The sequence below is a fragment of the Euprymna scolopes genome, chromosome 6 (assembly GCF_053919585.1).
Source record: "Euprymna scolopes isolate OS-2025 chromosome 6, ASM5391958v1, whole genome shotgun sequence".
Lineage (NCBI taxonomy): Eukaryota > Metazoa > Mollusca > Cephalopoda > Sepiida > Sepiolidae > Euprymna > Euprymna scolopes.
In genome coordinates this window covers 112,698,626-112,717,452 of record NC_136487.1, presented here as the reverse complement: position 1 = coordinate 112,717,452, position 18,827 = coordinate 112,698,626, and the positions used below count along the sequence as shown (strand labels likewise).

Here is an 18,827-nt window from a genome sequence, read left to right as displayed (position 1 = left end):
AGAGAAGAGATAAGTTAAAAGGACTTATCTTAAAATTTGTATTTTTGTTATAAAGTCAGAGTCAAATAGATATCGAACACTTTGCTTGTGTGCAAAATTTTCTGTCTCCATTCAGATTTGTTCAAACTCCAAGAGGCTAATTTTTTTAATGCTATTGAGATATATAATATACAGAGTTGCACATTTTTTTTGTAAATGAGGGTACTTTATTAATTTTCTTTGGTTATGAATTTATTCATATTTAAATTCACAACAATTTAATTTTATAAATTTGAAAAGAGACATCAAAATTAATTTATTAAGAAATATTTCATTTTTAGAATGGTAAAGTGACTTATGCGCCATCTTGCAGATATGTGTGCTTGATTAATACCTTCTATTTTTGCAATTTTTCTAAGGATCGTTTTATTACAATTTTTTAGATTTTGACACAAAAACTTGAAAAAAAAAGGCAGAGTTCTCTTGTATTTAATCATGTTGACTTAAAAAGTTATAAATATTCTTCTTTGTTAATGTAGTGAAATTCGAAAACGGAAATATTGAATTTCAAGTAAAACCAATGGTATATACTTAATTGTCATTTTGCATTAATGAAAATACCTAAAAATTATGAAAAACCATAAGACAGAAAAGTAATTATTAATGAAAATAGTTTTTGAAAAAATTTCAAGCATGTATATAAATTAATAGCATTAAGTCAAGGGAAGTAACTCATGCACTCGTCTATTTGTACAAAATAATTGTTTTGTGTAATAATAAATATAAGTAATATTTAAGTGTGACATGACAATTAGGTAGATAACATTGCTTATTGTTGAAATTGATAAAAACACTAAGTAGTTATTGTTTTGTTTTGTTTTTTAATGAAAACTCATTTTTCCGGCTGTCGGATTTTGCTACAATAACGAAGTTATATACATATGTGTGGCAGATTTCTTCTGTCTAAAGCTGGTTTAGTAAATCATGTGAGGTCACACAACTAGTCTAATGAAAAAAATTTTAAATGCTTGGAAGCAATCCCTGGAAGACAAAGCTGGCACGAAATACAGATAGCAGCCATAAAGGGAAGAGCATCTGTTTTTAAAAGAGCCTTCGGATATAAATTCAAATACATAATGAAATAAATATTTGCTCCAGGATGGAACCACTTGATCTCTTAAAAATAACCAAAGTAAAATAAAAATTTTTTTAAATCAGGCATGACAAACAATTGTATGAGGCTGTGTTGCTTACCAGACCACACAAGTATTGCAGTAATATCTCTGGTATTATCTCTAATTCAGCAAGCATTTTTGACAAGACTCTCAAAGGTGCATAATAAAGTCCCACCATTAACACCAAATATTGGCAAGTTCCCTTCTCACCTCTGTGAATGATTTTTCAAGATTGTAGCTGGTTTGAAGCGCCATCTATGTGCACATGGATGCTGAAGTCAAAAAATAGCAATCCTCATAAAACAGTATTGTTTTCTCATATACATTACTTTTATGTAATTTCTGAATTAATTCATTGATATATATAGCCATGTTATATATCATTTTGAAGCGCGTTTTTCGTTCTATCAAATACTGTTATTCATTACCGTTCTTGATCTCTTCATTCATTTTTTTTTTTTGCAGGCTTTTCAACAGCATGGACAAAATTCAAATCTGCATGATTTTCTTGTTCCAGTTCAAACTAGGCCGAAAAACTGCCAAGACAGCTCGTGATATCAATGATGCGTTTGGCCTAGGAACCACTAACAAACGTGTGGGATAACAGTGATCCAAGAAATTTTGCAATGGTGACAAGCCTTGAAGATGAAAATTGTCATGGCCGGCCAACTGCAGTTGATAACGAATATTTGAAAGCCTTAACTGAAACCAATCCTTGCAAAACCACACATGAAGTTGATGTTGAACTCAAGGTTGACCACTCAACAGTCGTTCGCCATTTAAAGCAAATAGGGAAGTCAAAAAAGTTGAATAAGTGGGTGCCTCATGAATTGAACGATAATAAAAAAAATTGTCATTTTGAGGTGTTTTCTACGCTCCTTCTGCACAACAAAATCGACCCATTTTTTGAGCGGATTGTGATGTGAAGTGGATCCTCTACAACAATTGGCAATGTTCGGCACAGTAGTTGGATGCCAGAGAAGCTCCACAACACTTCCCAAAGCCGAAATTGTGCAAAAAAAGGCTATGGCGACTGTTTGGTGGTCTGCAGCAGGTCTCCTCCATCACAGCTTCTTGAATCTGAGCAAAATGATTACAGTGGAGAAGTACTGCTGACAAATTGACAAAATGCACCAGAAGCTCCAAATTATGTGTCCAAGATTGATGAATATAAAGAGACCAATTCTGCTCCACTACAACACTCGCCCGCATGTTGCTCAACTGACCCTGCAGAAGCTGAACAAATTGAGCTATGAGACTCTGCGTCATACACCATACCGGACCCGTCGCCCACTAATTATCACTTTTTCAAGCATCTCAACAACTTCCTGTGCAAAAAAATGCTTCAAAAAGCCGAGATGATGCCAAATCGGCCTTCAATGACTTCATCGCTTCCAGAACTCCAGATTTCTATGCTAATGGAATAAATAAACTTGTTTCTCGTTGGCAAAAATGTGTCGATTCTAATTTCGATTAATAAAGTTTTATATGAAAGGAGTTATGCTCTTTTAAAGTTGAACATCAAAAAACATTTTTGCATCAACCTAATATATGATTGCAGTATCTTCACAGATGATTGCAGTCTCAAGATTCATGTACTCTCGTATCCTCTCGCGTCCTCAGGTGACTTTAAAGGCCTGCAGTTGACTTACAGGGACGATGACATACATGACACACCAAGTTTAATGTTTTAATGAGGTTGATTTGATCCAGATGACAAATATTGTCTTTGTGCACAACCATGTGCCCTCCCAGTCCAAATATCGAACTGCATATTTTACTGCATATTACACACACTGTGTTATGAGGTTGTTGTGGAACATTGAATGATGATGGTCTGTTATTTTAGGACTTCAAGTGGCTCACATACCCTGCCTTTGAAAAGAGGGCACAACCACACGTTTCACAGATGACCAATTTACCCTTTTCAGCTTTGCATGCTCCATCCTCTTAAACTGAAGAGGACCACAGCCATCTTTTATCAATTTCTGCCAAGCGTCACGATCAACCACAGCTTCTTCCAAGGTGTTAGTATCAATATCTATATCCCTCAGAATGCTTTTGAGGCCATCCTTGTAGCACTTTCTGGGCTGATGTTGTGGATGCTTACCACTCGCAAGTTCTCCTTAGAAGAGTTGCTTTGGGAGATAATCATCACCCATATGTACAAGGTGACCTGCCCAGCACAACTGCACAGTAGTAACCATGATTTCAAGGCTTGGGCACCATGCTTTTTTTAGTACCTCGGTAAGTGTTTGATATTCAAAATTCTTCTCAGACACTTAAGATGGAAATGTTCTAGAACCTTAATGCGTCTCTGATGGGTCATCCATATTTCTGCAGTATGTAGAAGCACAGTGACAACACATGCCATATACACATCCACCTTGGTCTTAATGGGGAGTCCACGATGACTTCACACACTCTTCTCCACTTTCCCAAATGCATCAGAAGCCTTTTAAATCCAGGCGTATATTTCTGCATCTAACGAGCCATCTCTAGATAATACACTTCCAAGTAGACAAAAATATCCCCCACTTCAAGCCTAGTACCATTAACAAAGATGTTTGGCTCAATGTACTCCTCTCCAGGGTGAGGCGTGAACATCACCCTAGTTTTCTTCAAGCCGATTTTGAGCCCAAATACATCACAGGCTTGTGAAGAGTCACCCATAATAACCTGCATGTCATACTCAGTGCGAGTGAGAAAGTCTGCCTCATCTGCATAAAAAAGTTCCCTAATCAGATCTTGGAAGACTTGATTTTGCATCGAATCCTTTCCAGATGTACATCACAACTTGAGGATGCATACCTCAACAGAATCGCAAAATAGAAAAAAAAGTCGGGGCAGAAATATCTCCTTGTTTTACACCATTGTCAATAGATATTTCATCTGAGAGCTGACCATTGAATGCAACACTAGCTTTCATATCCCGATGCAATTCCCTAAACATATGCACAAATGTTGGCGGACAACCAAGCTTACCAAGCACCTTTAACCGTGTCAAACGCTTTTGTCAGGTCCACAAACACCTTGCTCAATAAATTTCTCTTGTATGTGGTGAGCGGAAAATATATACACACAGCCTCTTCCTGATCTAAAGTTGCACGGACTTAAAAAAGAAAAAAAAAATGCAGCTGTTTTCAACGCTAGCCTGTTGGATTTTTTCTTTGTTCAATATATAGATTAATCTTTTCTGACGATTAAAGAGTTTTTATTTATTCGTTTCCTCATGAGTGCAGGTTGGTTCTTAATATGGGGGAAATCCAGCTCCCAAGATGGGTCATTCTGGAATGTGACAATTTTTAATTGCTTCAGTCTAGCTTCTAGAAAGATTTCTCTTTCACCGACCGATAACAGAAGAAAGTAGCACACTAAAAATAAATGTGTCTATTTCAGTTTTCTTCCAATGATAAACTAAACTTCTTTTGAGGATATGGAACAATGGCGATCCCAGATTTAAAAAAGATCAAAAGAAAGAATCTCATCAAAGAACAGCATTTACATGTGAATAATCTTAAGGTTTTTGGGGTTTTTTGTCCTTTTAAAAATAATTCCCTATTTCCCACGCCTTATATTTAATACAGACAAAAATATCCGGCTAGTTGAACAAGTCAAACACAGAATTTTTTTATTTTCTATTTTTAGGGGAGGGGGTCAATTAGTACAACTAGATGTTTTTTCAAGTAAATAGAACGTCCAAAGTTTAGTTTATTTGCAAAAGAAACTTTTGGCAAATTTGTATATTAAAACTCCCAGTTAAGCTACAAACTCTACCAAAAAATGTGATTCTATTTTTTTTTAACCTAATATGTATAAGCACATTGAAAAACTATGTGGAAATAAGAAAAAGACAAAAAAGAATTATTTATAGAATTTAGAGTGAAGGGTAAGTTTTTTTCATAAACTTGGATTAAAATGGTTTTCTATTTCCGGACCATATTAAATTTTTTAGAGCAGTTAAACAACTTTTGTTTTTTTACCACTTAACCTAAGTCTGACTGGCAAAGTTAGGTGCTTATTCATAATTACACTTCTTTTTTTTTTAAATAAATAAAAAGGTGCTTGTTAAGATAGAGTTGACGGATCGATTTTTTAAATATGGGGTTTTAAGCCAAAACAACAGGACTTACTTAATTGCCATGTCGAAAATAGTAATACATCCAAAAATTACAAACATTTATCGAATAAACCAACTGCTAGTATTTTTAGTAAAAAAAAAAAAAAAATTTAAAAAAAAAAGGGAAGGCTATTGGCTAAAACAAAACGTCAGCCATTACAATGGCGAAAAGTGAGGTATGTCCCTGTATTCACAATCTAGGGAAAATCTAATTTCCCAATTTTCCATAAAAATTACTTTCAATAATAAATAATTTTCTACTCTGTGAATTTTCGTAATTTTTTTTAATATATTACTATTTTCGATATGACAAGTAAGTACTGTTGTTTTAAGCAAAAACAACATATTTTTAAAAAATCGATTTATCAACTATCTTAACAAGTACAGTCATATTTCCCTGAAATTTTCAATATTTATTCATTATTAAATAAACTTACATAATAAAAGTAGGTTTCGTTTAATATATTAGAGGAAATATGTTTTTTAGGTGTTCTAACCCCTCATATTTCATGTTACGAAAACTAAACAAAATAAATGTAGGTCGATAAAAATTTCAACATTTTTTAAAGCTGAAAAGATCAAATAATTAAAAAAAAAATGGTTATTTTTATATATATATATATATATAAAAAATTCCGTTATTTCATTTACCTTAAAATTGTAAATAAAATTGAACATAAGAATCAATATTATTAGGTTATTAAAAAAAAAATTTGATTTTTTTTTTTTCTCAGTAATATAATTATTTGAATTACAACAAAAAACAGAATTCTAAAAAATAATTATTTTTAAAAAAATTTAATGATATTAAATTCAAATATTACGCAATATGAAGTTAAAACAGATTTTTTTAATAACAGATTTCCAATAATAACAAGTGAAGCAATGAAAAAAAATGACTAAGTTCAGCATTTGCGCCCCCTAGGGACGTCAAATCCTGGTGAAAATGAACAGACAGTGCAGTTTTAGGCCTTAACATATGTAAATTTGAGTCCTGCACCATATAAAAAAAAAAGAAATGACTAAGTCCATCCATCATTTGACCCAGTTTTAGCCCCAAAAGTCTCCAAGGCCTTAAAATATTTAAATTTGAGTTCAGCACCATGCAAAACTGCTAAATAGACATACACAGAAAATTTTGGACAAATATGGTAAAATAGTCCCAAAAATGGAGTGTTTTTATTAGCCCTCTGGGGCACACCGAAGAGTTATCACAAAATATAGACAAACAAAATTATATAGAAATCCAAGGTATCAATTTTTTTTTTAATAAGCACAAAAGTGTCAGTTCTTGCCATTTTAACCGGAAAGGCACCAGGGGGGGAACCAGAGTTTTTCCAGAAAATCCGTTCTGTTACTTTTTTTTACTTATATCACGAGTAATGTTTGTGCAAAATTTCAAAAAATTCCAAGGCGTAGTTATTGAGAAAAGTGCAGACGGATGAACAGACAAATGGACAAGGATGAATTTACAGGTCCACCCTCCTTTAGTCTGGGGGGGGGGGCAAAAATATATCCATATAAGAGAATTTGCAAATCCAAAATCGGCCTAAAAAAAAAAAAAAAAAAAAAAAAAAAAAAAAAATTTTTTTATTTTATTATTTAAATTGATAGAGTGATCCTTTAGCAGTGTCAGAAACCGACATTAAAAATGCGTGAAAAAAATGGAATAATTCGACCTCCTATCTTTCCAAGCTTATAACTACTTGAAAAAATTTAAACCCTAATTTTTTTATCAATTAAAAGGAGCAAAGACCAAATTTAAAAAAGATTTGAAAATCAACGAAATTTTACTTATTTAGATTATAAAAATATACATAAATTCCAAAAAAATCACTTACCTATAAAAAATACTATTCAACGTGTACTTCCATTCTTCATTGTTAAGAATTTATCCATATTTATATTTCAAATTCCATTTAATTTTTAAATAAAAGAATCTTTTTTAACGACTATTTGAAAAAGCCGCCATTACATAAGCATTTTTACGTTGTTATCGAAACACCAGAAGTAGTGTTTGTTCTAGTTTTGAACTACGGATGGACAGAAGAAACCACAAGTTTGCGTTAATGGTCTAGCCGTGAAAATTAGTAAAATTTTACCTTTAAAAGTTTTTGCCTTAAACAAAAAAAAAAGAAAAAATAGTCTATGAATCTTTTTTTCTTTTCTCAAAGAAATACATAAATTTTTGATTTAATATATTTTAATTCTTCTTTATCGAGTGAATATTTTTTTAAATATCTAAAAAAAGAAAACATTGAATGAAATAGAAAAAAAATTGTCGTCAGCATCCGATATTTACTTAACATAAGCTTCTAATTAAAAAAAAAAAATTTATCAAAATTATAACCCGAATGCCCATCCAGAGAAAAAAAAAAAAAAAAAAGGTTTTAAACTTTGGACTTTATAGGTAAATTTCCAAAAAACACTTTTTTGTTTTAAATTAGAATATTTTATTTATTGATCTTTTATCTTCAATTTGTGATATATTAAACTTTGGTACATAAATTATTTAAATTTTAATAGACATTTACAAATGGGGGGGGGGAGTGAATTAAAAAAAAAAGTTTTTGTCTAAAATATTATATTTGGTTTATTGGAAAGAGGATAAAATTTCACATTGACCCAGAAAATATAAAAATTGAACCAATAGAAAAATTTTGATCAATTTTTCAAGTTTAAAAATTGAAAAATATTTCACTTGTAAAATTCAATTGATTTCATTATGTAAAAAAACTGGCTGCATGAAGGCGCGCCAGCACTTTGTAAACACTGTTTTTTTTTTAAATAAAAAATAATATTTCTATTATTTTTTAAACAACTTTAATAGTTTATTTTGGAAGTATATTCCATAAAGAAAATAAACAACCCACTTTAAACAGAGACATTACATGTTTTTTATATTTTATTCGCAGTTTTGTGTTAGGGGTGTCAAAAATTCCCAAAAAATTCTGATACACCTAGTGATCCTTATGTTTTGCACCGTTTTTAAAAAAGTATGGCGGCCTGTAACATTATCTTTAGATACATAAGTGTCAACAGAAGACGTTAAAAATTAATTTTATTAACTCTCGTCTGTGTAGTTCGTTAATAAAATCTATTTATTTTACAAAAGCTAAGTCTTATATTGTTCTTTAATAAAGAATCTTTATCCACAGCAAAAAAAAAAAAAAAAAATTACTTCCATTAACTATTATAACCCGAATGCCCATCCATAGAAATTGACACAACCACACGAAATGATGACATTGCAGTTAATGTGTACAATTATGACGTTTTATACACAGCTGTGGAGATACCCAAAGTACAAAAAAAAAAAAAAAAAAAAAAAAAAATCTTTGATGTACGTTAGGTACCTCCAACGCTAGATACAGATTTAACTCCCCCTATATGTAACACGATGTTAACTGTAATTTAATAACTTTTAAACCATTTAAAAGAAACTTCAAATAAACTAGTAATATATATATATATATATATATATATATATATATATATATTTGGGGGTACTTGTACAGTTTAGTCAAGACATTAAAAAATGAAAATATCGAAAAAAAGTTTTAATTGTATGTATCCGTTATGGGACGAAGTTCTCTGAAAAAAAAATTTCACTTAATTTCATAAAGTATTTTTTTTTTTTTTTCTTTCTTACAGCGAAAACACAATTTGTTATGATACCGAGCAAAATGTTCGATTTTTATGAAGAAAAGCTGGTATTTAGAGATGGCTGCATGAAGGCGCGCCGGCACTTTGTAACCACTGTTGTTTTTTTTTAAATAAAAAATAATATTTCTAGTCAGCGCTTTAACTGGAGTTATCTCCCTTTGTCATTTATAAATTTATTCAAACAATTTTTTTTTTTTTAATCCAATATTGCCGCCTTCAACCAAGACCGTCTTAAAAGACAAGATGGCCGGTGAGCAAAAATAATTTAATCTGCTGACGTCATCACGGATAGTCCATACCGGTAACACCGGTAGTCACCGGTAGGCATTCGTAACGTCTTGAAGTCAGTGTAATATTTCTTTTTTTATTAAAATGCCTTCACGGTGCATCGTTCCAACTTGCTGAGGAAATTATCGTAAAGGACCAAAAAGTGACAGTATTTTCATTTCCGAAAGATAAAGAATTATAATGCAGTAAAAAAAAAAAAGATTTTACACCATCTCCATTCAGCAAAGTAAGTTTTAACGTGCCCCCCCTGTATTTAACACGATGTAACTATAATTTAATTCAATATTATCATCCTAAATGTTCTACCATTCAAAAGAAGAAGCTTCAAATAAATTGCTAATATTAAAAAAAATTTTTTTACAGCATACAAAACTAATGAAAATGCGAGACAACATCGACTCTTTAAAACACGATTTTTTTAAGCTGTTGACACACGTTTAAAAATCTAATAAAAATTAATTTTCCTGAAATTTTTCAATATTTAAAAATAAATTATGCCGGCTGATAAAATTTTTAAACTTTTTTTTAAAGCTAGAAAGATAAAATTTAAAAATACTTATTTTATATATATATATATATATATATATATATATATATATATATATATATATATATATATATGAAACTAAACTAAAAAAAAAAAAAAAACGCGCGTTCACTCGTGGTCTTAAACAGTCTTGGCCTTCGGGGCCAGATCAAAGTGTAGTATCTGTTCTCCAGATGCTGCATTCTATTTCTTGTTCTCTTTCGGTGGAGGAGAAATCCTTCACGACTGAGACAATTTTTATTTTTGTACCTTTTCTCCACGTTAAAAAACGACCCTGGTGTCTAACTCTGTCCCGTGGGGAGGCATAGTAAATAAGTACAATTCATTTCATTAACGTAATTGGGTTTGTATTACTGTACACATAGATTCGAAAAAGTTGTCAAAAACAAATATATAACAAATAAATGTTATCAAAGGCAAGATAAGTTACTTTTCTACCAAATATTTTTCGTGTTTTTATTCAATGTAACATGTTTATTCAGCTCGAAAAACATAGTGTTTACCGATGTATTGGAAAATTCAAGATGGCGTCTGATTCTCTCTTTACACGGTAAGTTTGGGATAAGGTGTTATAAATAAAAAAACTATACAACATACTATTAAAAACCCGCCGAATATATGTCAACCTATGTCACGGTAACATATATTGAGCGAGTTTTTAACAGTATTTTATCCGGTTTTGTATTTATAACACCTTTTCCCAAACTTACCGTGTTAAAGAGAGAATCAGACGCCATCTGGAATTTTCGAATACATCGGTAAACACTATGTTTTTCGAGCTGAATAAACATATTACATTGAATAAAAACACGAAAAATATATCCAGTTTGGTAGAAAAGTAACTTATCTTGCCTTTGATAACATTTATTTGTTATATATTTGTTTTTTGACAACTTTTTTGAATCTATGTGTACAGTAATACAAACCCACGTATTTTAACAAACTGAAAATATGGATATAAAAAAATGATTTTGCATGTTATTTTTGTTATGTGGTGAAATAATCTTAAATAAGAAACATGATTTTTTCTTTAGGTTAATTTTTTTACTGTGCAATATTTCATGAATTTATTAAAAATATTGTTTTTGATTTTGAAAAAAATATTGTGGTTCATTTTGATTTAAAAATATTCATTTTGATTTAAAAAAATATTCATTTTGCTTTAAAAAAAAGTTTAATTTTCATATTTGTTTATTGTCTTAACTCATATCAAATGTTTTGCTTGTGTTCTGCTTCAAATATTCATAATCTTACATGCATAATTTTCATTTAATTATATTAAATAAACTTCAAGTTTATGTCAAATCAAATCGTGTTCCTTCACTTTTTTAAAATGTAATTTATAAGTAATTAAAGAACGCATTCTAATCTTTAAAATCTATAATACAACGAAATATTCAATTGCTTATAATATACTTAAACAAATAACTTGTGTTTTTCTTTTATTATTTTTTTTATTATTAATATTATCTAATATATAATAAAATTTCAGTATAAATCGTGTTCTTTCTTTATTTCTTTATTTTAATCCAATTTTGAAGTTTTGTAACGCTGTCTGTAAAAATTACTGTTCATTATTGACAGTCTAAGAGTTCCACATATCTTGCTTGTTGGGACCTCGGCGATGACGTCATTTTTTCAGCTGGCCGGCCATCTTTATAACGAAGGCCACGCTTCAACGTGCTCTCATAAAAACGTGTTTTTCCGCTGTAAAAAAAACAAAAACTACTTGATGAAATTAAGTGAATTTTTTTTTTTTTTTGGAGAACTTCGGATACATACAATTTAAACTTTTTTCGATATAATCATTTTTTAATGTCTTGACTAAACTGTACAAGTACCTTTTTTTTTCTTTTTTTTTTTTTTTACAACGTACGAAAATAATGAAAGTGCCAGACCAAAATCGTGTTTACATTACCGACGCGACGCGTTAAAACAACGTTTCTATGTAGTGATCATTTTGAAGCCGTAAAACAGTAACACACCCGTGTTTAAAAAGTCTAGCAAAAATCAACCAATGGTCACATTTTCATGAAATTTTTATAAATTTTTACATTATGTCCACCTTCACAATTTTCTTTAAAATGACGATGTTTATAAGTAAATATGGTAAATACGAAAATTACATTTAAATTTGACAGAGACAAGTAGTTATCGAGATGTATTATGCACTGTAATTCTCTATCGGCCATGTTTTACGCGCGTGCGCGATAAAGTCTACTTCGCTGAGTAGACTTGCTTATCGCGCATCAAAAACATGACCGATAGAGAATTACAGTGCATAATACATCTCGATGATTACTTATCTCTGCAAAATCTAAATATGATTCAGCATAGTTGAAAACCTGTAATAGTCATTTTAAAGAAAATTATGGAAGTGAACCTAATGTAAAAAAAATTAGGAAGTGTTCAATACGTATTCAATTTTTAATTAACTTATATTTTAAAAGCAGTTTTGGTTAAATATTTGACAGGAAAACGTACGTACTCGTCACGGGACCAAGTCAGGTCAGGTCATATTAAAAAAAAAAAAAAATAAATAAATAAAAAAAATACGTATATTGGTCAAGTTTTTTGTAAACTAAGAAAATAAAAATTTACGATTTTTAGCGATAAGGCTGATTTTTACCGCGACACTTCAAATGGAGTTCTCTCCCCCATTGTTTATTTCATCATACCCGACGAAAACACTTACGACTCGCTTAGTCGTAAAATTTGATTTTCTAAAAAGAATTCTTGATCAAATTATGTGATTTTTTAATATGTTAATATGTCACGTTCGTCCCATGACTGGTACGTAAATCATACAGACTTTTCTGTATTTTCTTTACATTTAATTGCCACAATTCTGAATATGCACCCAAAAGTTGTAAACCCTTCCTTTTAGTTAACTGTCCTTAAACGCTAGAATGGCATGGAAATCGGGTATTATTTTATGTCATATTAAATTTTGAAACGTTTGTTATGTTTGGTTTTTCTTTCAAATCGTAAGCTGCTTTGGCCATTTCCAGGACTGAGAACGTTTACCTATTTTTGTCTAAAATATGAGAGGGAATCATGCGAACTAAGGGAAAATATTCCAACGGTCTTTATAGTAGAACTAGATAGAAAACAACAATTTTCTAAAAAGGAAGTAGATACTCGTTAACTAAACAAATAAAAGCTACTTCACGGGGAACGTTGACCACTGCGTAAACGGTGCTTTTATTTAACGACTGCTCCCTCAAAGCGCATGCGCAAAAGTTTTTCTTTGGTTCATTTAATCAAGAAAACTTTATGAAGGTATTTGAGGGGGTTTGTATACTGTACACAGATTCGAAAAAGTTGTCAAAAAACAAATATATAACAAAAAAATGTTATCAAAGGCAAGATAAGTTACTTTTCTACCAAACTGGATATATTTTTCGTGTTTTTATTCAATGTAACATTTATTCAGCTCGAAAAACATACAGTGTTTACCGATGTATTGGAAAATTCAAGATGGCGTCTGATTCTCTCTTTAACACGGTAAGTTTGGGAAAAGGTGTTATAAATAAAAAACTATACAAAATACTATTAAAAACCCGCCGAATATATGTCAACCTATGTCACGGTAACATATATTGAGCGAGTTTTTAACAGTATTTTATCTGGGTTTTTATTTATAACACCTTTTCCCAAACTTATCGTGTTAAAGAGAGAATCAGACGCCATCTTGAATTTTCCAATACATCGGTAAACACTATGTTTTTCGAGCTGAATAAACAGGTTACATTGAATAAAAACACGAAAAATATATCCAGTTTGGTAGAAAAGTAACTTATCTTGCTTTTGATAACATTTATTTGTTATATATTTGTTTTTTGACAACTTTTTCGAATCTATGTGTACAGTAATACAAACCCAAAATAAAGTCTGTGAGATATATACGAAGAAAGTTAAAAGGGAGCAATCATTAAATAAAAAACACCGTTTATGCAGGGTCCACGTTCCCCGTACAATACCAAATAAAAATTGTTCCGTTTCCTTTTAGTGGTTCTCTATAGAAATATTTTAAGTGATTTTGAAGCCTTTAAGCTGTCAACGTGAGAGTATTTCGGTTGCAAATAAAACGAAAAGTCAAGTATTTGTCCTTAAATCTTTTTTTTTTTTTTTTTTTTTAAGTTTCACTATTTTAGAAATAAAGACAGCAATTATCAAATATCTTTAAATTAAATAAAAAGTAAAACTTATGTTTTTTCTTTAAAAAAAAACAAAAAAACTACCAACTTTTAATTTTATTTGACCTTCCCTCTCTTGGAAGCATGTTTACGTAGCATAAATTAAAAACAACAAAAAACGATTTATATAGACTGCAATTCTTAAAAGCAATGCCAATGTAAAATATTGTCATTTAAAAAAAAAACAAAAAAAACTTATTCCATTTTAAATTTATTATAAACTTTATATTATTTTATTCGAATGGAATATACTATTCACGCCGGGTCGCTAGGAACTACGCCTCCTCATGCAAGTTTTACCGGCGTGCGGTCATACGTCATATATCGCTATCATTAAATGGATATAATAATAATAAAATTAATTAATTACCTGACTTTTTCTCGTACCAACTTTGATGACATCGTTATTCGAAGGAGAATGATCAGAAACCGAAGTAAGGCACGGAGATGCTGCTGAAGTTGAAGACTCCATGCTCTCGCGATGTGTAAGTAAACGACGGATCAAACGGCCTCGTTCTGAGTTACCGCATGAATGGATGTAGCCTAATCGTTATGCTCACGGTACTAACAGATAAAAGGTTTCAAAACGAGTTTTACGACAATTGCTCCTGATGTTTCTCTATTCGTGTGATATTTAGACACGCCATTCAAGCAATCTGAGATTCTTAAAAGCAACATATTTCAATCTACGCGGACTGGTATGCCGCTTATTTTTTCAATAAAAATTTTTGTAAAAAAAAATTTTTTTAATCGGACTGGCGAGCAGAAATTTAGAAAAATTAAATAATTTGTTGATATATTTAATTTTCGTTGTATTTTTTTCTTTTTGTAAACAAACATTTACTATAATAAATCTCACCTGTCTTTTTAAATGTATGTATGTATGTACGAGGGGCGTGCAATAAGTAATGCCCCTGACCCACTTCCCATAGCAGTAGAGCAACGAAACTTGGCACAGTTATTAGTCTTTCTCTACATAGAAACCACTCAGAGTTATGCATTTCTCCCATCGTTTGATACAGCTCTGGAGACCGTTTTTGTAGAAAACCCCAGGTTGGTCCTCCAACCACGATGTGACTTCAGAAATCAAGGCTGCATCATCTGTGCGCGAGCCTTTTCTAGTCTCACACAAAAACACACATTCACATTTCAAGCTATATTACTTGTCATATACATACACGCACACAAACATACGCGCCCACGTCCACACACGTACATATATTCACGTTCGCGTACATACACCCACATTCACGTGTATATACACACACGCTAACGTACACACATGTACTCACACACGCGCACACGTACGCACACAGATGGACGACGTCACTTCCTTTCAAAGGAAATCCACACATGCGCAAAAGACCACCGGAAACAACTATAAAAGGAAGAGACAAGCTGTTTCTAACCCTTTTTCGGCCCAGCTTTCGAGCTGGTCGGTCTACGGACAGACCGCTCGTACCTCACACCACTTGCTACTATGGTGGACAAAAAGCTAACAGACCGTACGTACACATTCTCACTCTTTCTCCCTCTATTTATTACTGGTCCCTGAGAACACCTTCGCGTAGCTGACTGCTAACTGACGTCAACCCTCTGTCCTTTTTTTTGTCTACACGATGGACTGCCATTTCTCGTTCTATTACATTACTCACTTCTCTTCCCACGCGCGAACAAACGATAGTGACCCGAACTTGAGATGAACACATATTTCCTTTTCCTTCTACAATGCCAGTCCTCTACAAACGATGGTTGCACCCGCACAGACATGAACACATGTTATATCTAAAACATTCATTCTTTCAACAGTAAATAAACGATGTTTATCTTATCCATCAATTGAGTTTTTGTTTCTTTCAATTCCATTCGTTTCATTATTCTTTTGTAATGGGATTAGGATTTATATATCCTAGTCCCCTACATCTGAGAAACACTTTCCTTTCAAAAACAACTTCATGGTTGGGAAGAGGTGAAAGTCAAAGGGTGCAAGGTCAGGAGAGTAGGGAGGATGAGGTAGGATTTCATAACCACACGCTTGTGCTTCTGATCTGGCCACATGCGAGTTGTGGACTGGATCGTTGACCGGACCGGTCTCTTTGCTGATCTTGCCCTGCCTCTTGATTTTGATAGCTTCCCTTAATTTCCTCAAAAGTGAAGCATAATAGGCTCCTGTAATTGTGGTACCCTTTGCCAGGAAATCTATCATCACTACTCCGTCCTGGTCCCAGAAGACTGTGAGCATGACCTTGCCAGCGGAGTGCTGCACCCTTGCCTTCTTTGGAGGTGGTGAGTCCAAGTGCTTCCACTGCATTGAATGGACTTTGGTCTCTAGATCATAGTGATGGACACAGGTTTCATCCTGTGTAATCAGTCTTTTGAAAAACTTTGACTCATCTTCTTGGCACAGCTTCAAATTCATCCTCGAGCACTCGACGCGTTCTCGCTTCTGGAATGGTGTGAGCAACTTGCTTGGGAATCCATCTGGCAGACACCTCATGGATATGCAAATGGTCATGAATGATAGTTTCCACAGACCCTGTACTAATCTTGACATCTTGGGCTATTTGGCGAATAGTAATGCGCCGATCTTCCAAAATGACAGCTTCAACTTGACAGACAGATGCCTCATCAATAGCAGAAGGAGGGGCGACCAGGTCTAGGAGCTGTTTCCACAGACTTCCGGCCATGTTTGAATTCACGATGCCAGCGTTTTACAAGGTCATATGACGGGGCATTATCACCATAAGTTTCTTTCATTTTATCAAAAGTCTCCTGTGGTGTGCGTCCTTTCAAATACAAAAACCGGATCACTGCTTGACATTTAACAGGCTCCATTTCACACCTGACTCAGTTGAAACACCTGTAAAACAGAAGCCACAATTAGTTCTGAGCTGTAATTTGCCACATAACCTGTAGATATATAAATCATTGCACATGCAAAATTTCAACTAGATTAGACAACTGGAAGAGGCTCAGGGGCATTACTTATTGCACGTCCCTCGTATGTCTAGGTGTGTCAGAATTTGGAGGGAATTTTTGACACTCTTAACACAAAACTGTGAATAAAATGTACAAAACTTGTAATTTCTTTTTGTAAAGTGGGTTGTTTAATTTCTTTATGGAATATACTTCCAAAATAAACTATTTAAGTTTTTTAAAAAATAATAGAAATATTATTTTTTATTTTAAAAAAAGAAAAGTGTTTACAAAGTGCATGCGCATGCTTATACAGCTATTTTTTCTATGTAATGAAATGAATTGAATTTTACGAGTTAAATTTTTTTCAATTTTTTCAATTTAAAAATCTATCAAAATTTTTCTATTGGTTCAATTTTTAAGATATTTTCAGGTTTAATGTGAAATTGTATGCTCTTTCCAAGAAACTGAATATAATATTCTAGACAAACGTTTTTTTTTAATTCACTTTTATTTTGAAATGTCTATTAAAAAGAAAATAATTAATTTTCTCACAAATTGAAAATAAGAGATCAATAAATAAAATAATCTAATTTAAAACAAAAACAAAAGAATAGTTATGTGCAAATTTACCTGTCAAATCAAAAGTTTAAAAACTTTTCTTTTTTTTAAATACACGTTGATTTTTTTTTTTTTAAGTGAAACGTCATATTTTGAAAATATTGTCCTGTAAAAATTGGACACCTACATCAATTTTTTTTATTTCATTCAATGCTGTTTTTTGTTTGTTTTTTTTAGATTTTTGAAAAACAAATACATTGCATAAAGAAGAAATAAAATATTTTAAATCAAAAACTCATGTAATTCTTTAAGAGAATAAAAAATATGGAAAATTTGTCGGCGAGTGTGTGTATAAACGTAAACTTCATTATTCAACTGATGAGTGAAATGTGATCATTTTTCATATACGGTTACCCATAACTGACTAACTTGGTTGTTGACAGCAAACACATGTCAGAAATTCAAAGGAGAGATAAGACACATATCAGCACTTCAAATGTTTATTTCTTTATATAGTTACTACCGGGATTACTTTTGAAATATATTTGGTCTAATGTGTTGTTACGTTTTTGAAATAATTAATTATGGCGGTTTTCAGCCTTCGTATTTCTCAACTAGAAGAAAGAGAGACAACTCTGTTGTGAACCTCTCATGTGACAATTTAAAATCGCGGTCACTTTGAATCCTTGCTTAAAAAATTATTTTATTTAAAAAGTACATGGAATATAAAATATAAATCTTAATAATGAAGAATGGAAGCACCCATTGATTATTATTTTTTATAGGTAAGTGATATTTTGGAATTTATATATATTTTTATATTCAAAGTAAGCTAAAATTTGTTGAATTTCTTGAAATCTTTTTTAAAGAAAACCGATTAAAAAAAAATCTTGCATATTTTTCTATTAAATCTTTCATTATTTTAAAATTTGGTCTTCGCTTCTTTCATTGAAATAATTTTTTTCGAAAGTTATCCTCTCTTTTCGATTGACTAGCCTTAATTTAAACCTTTGCCACTTCCGGTTTGGCAATGAACGCAACGGCAAAGACGTCACTTTTTTTTTTTTTTTTTTTACATTCTTTCCCTCCTTCGTGGTACAGGTTTGAGCCTGCCTGCCTACTATCCCTTTTTTTTTTTTTGCTCAACACACACCTCCAAACATTCGGGTAATGCCAGGCAGCCAGGCTCGTTTACTATAAAAAAATCATTTACGATTTTAAAACAGTGAACAACTATGTTTTTAACTTAAGGGAACTTTTTCTTTTTATGTCTGACTTCTATTTTTTTTTTATATTCCCCAAAGTCTGAAGAAAAATTATTTTTTTTTTTTACAAAATAAATTGTCATGCCTAAATATCACACAAATAGAGAATAA

The 18,827-nt window shown here is 31.7% G+C and overlaps 1 protein-coding gene across 1 annotated transcript in view; it reads right to left on the bottom strand.

The window, feature by feature from the left end:
* LOC145277879 (porphobilinogen deaminase-like) overlaps positions 1–14,538 on the bottom strand; it is a 41,015-nt gene extending 26,477 nt beyond the window's left edge. The window contains exon 1 of the mRNA XM_080129868.1: positions 14,345–14,538. Coding sequence (XP_079985994.1) covers positions 14,345–14,446 — 102 coding nt within the window. The 5' untranslated portion in view covers positions 14,447–14,538. The remainder of the gene's footprint in view (positions 1–14,344) is intronic.
* Positions 14,539–18,827: the final 4,289 nt, after the last annotated feature.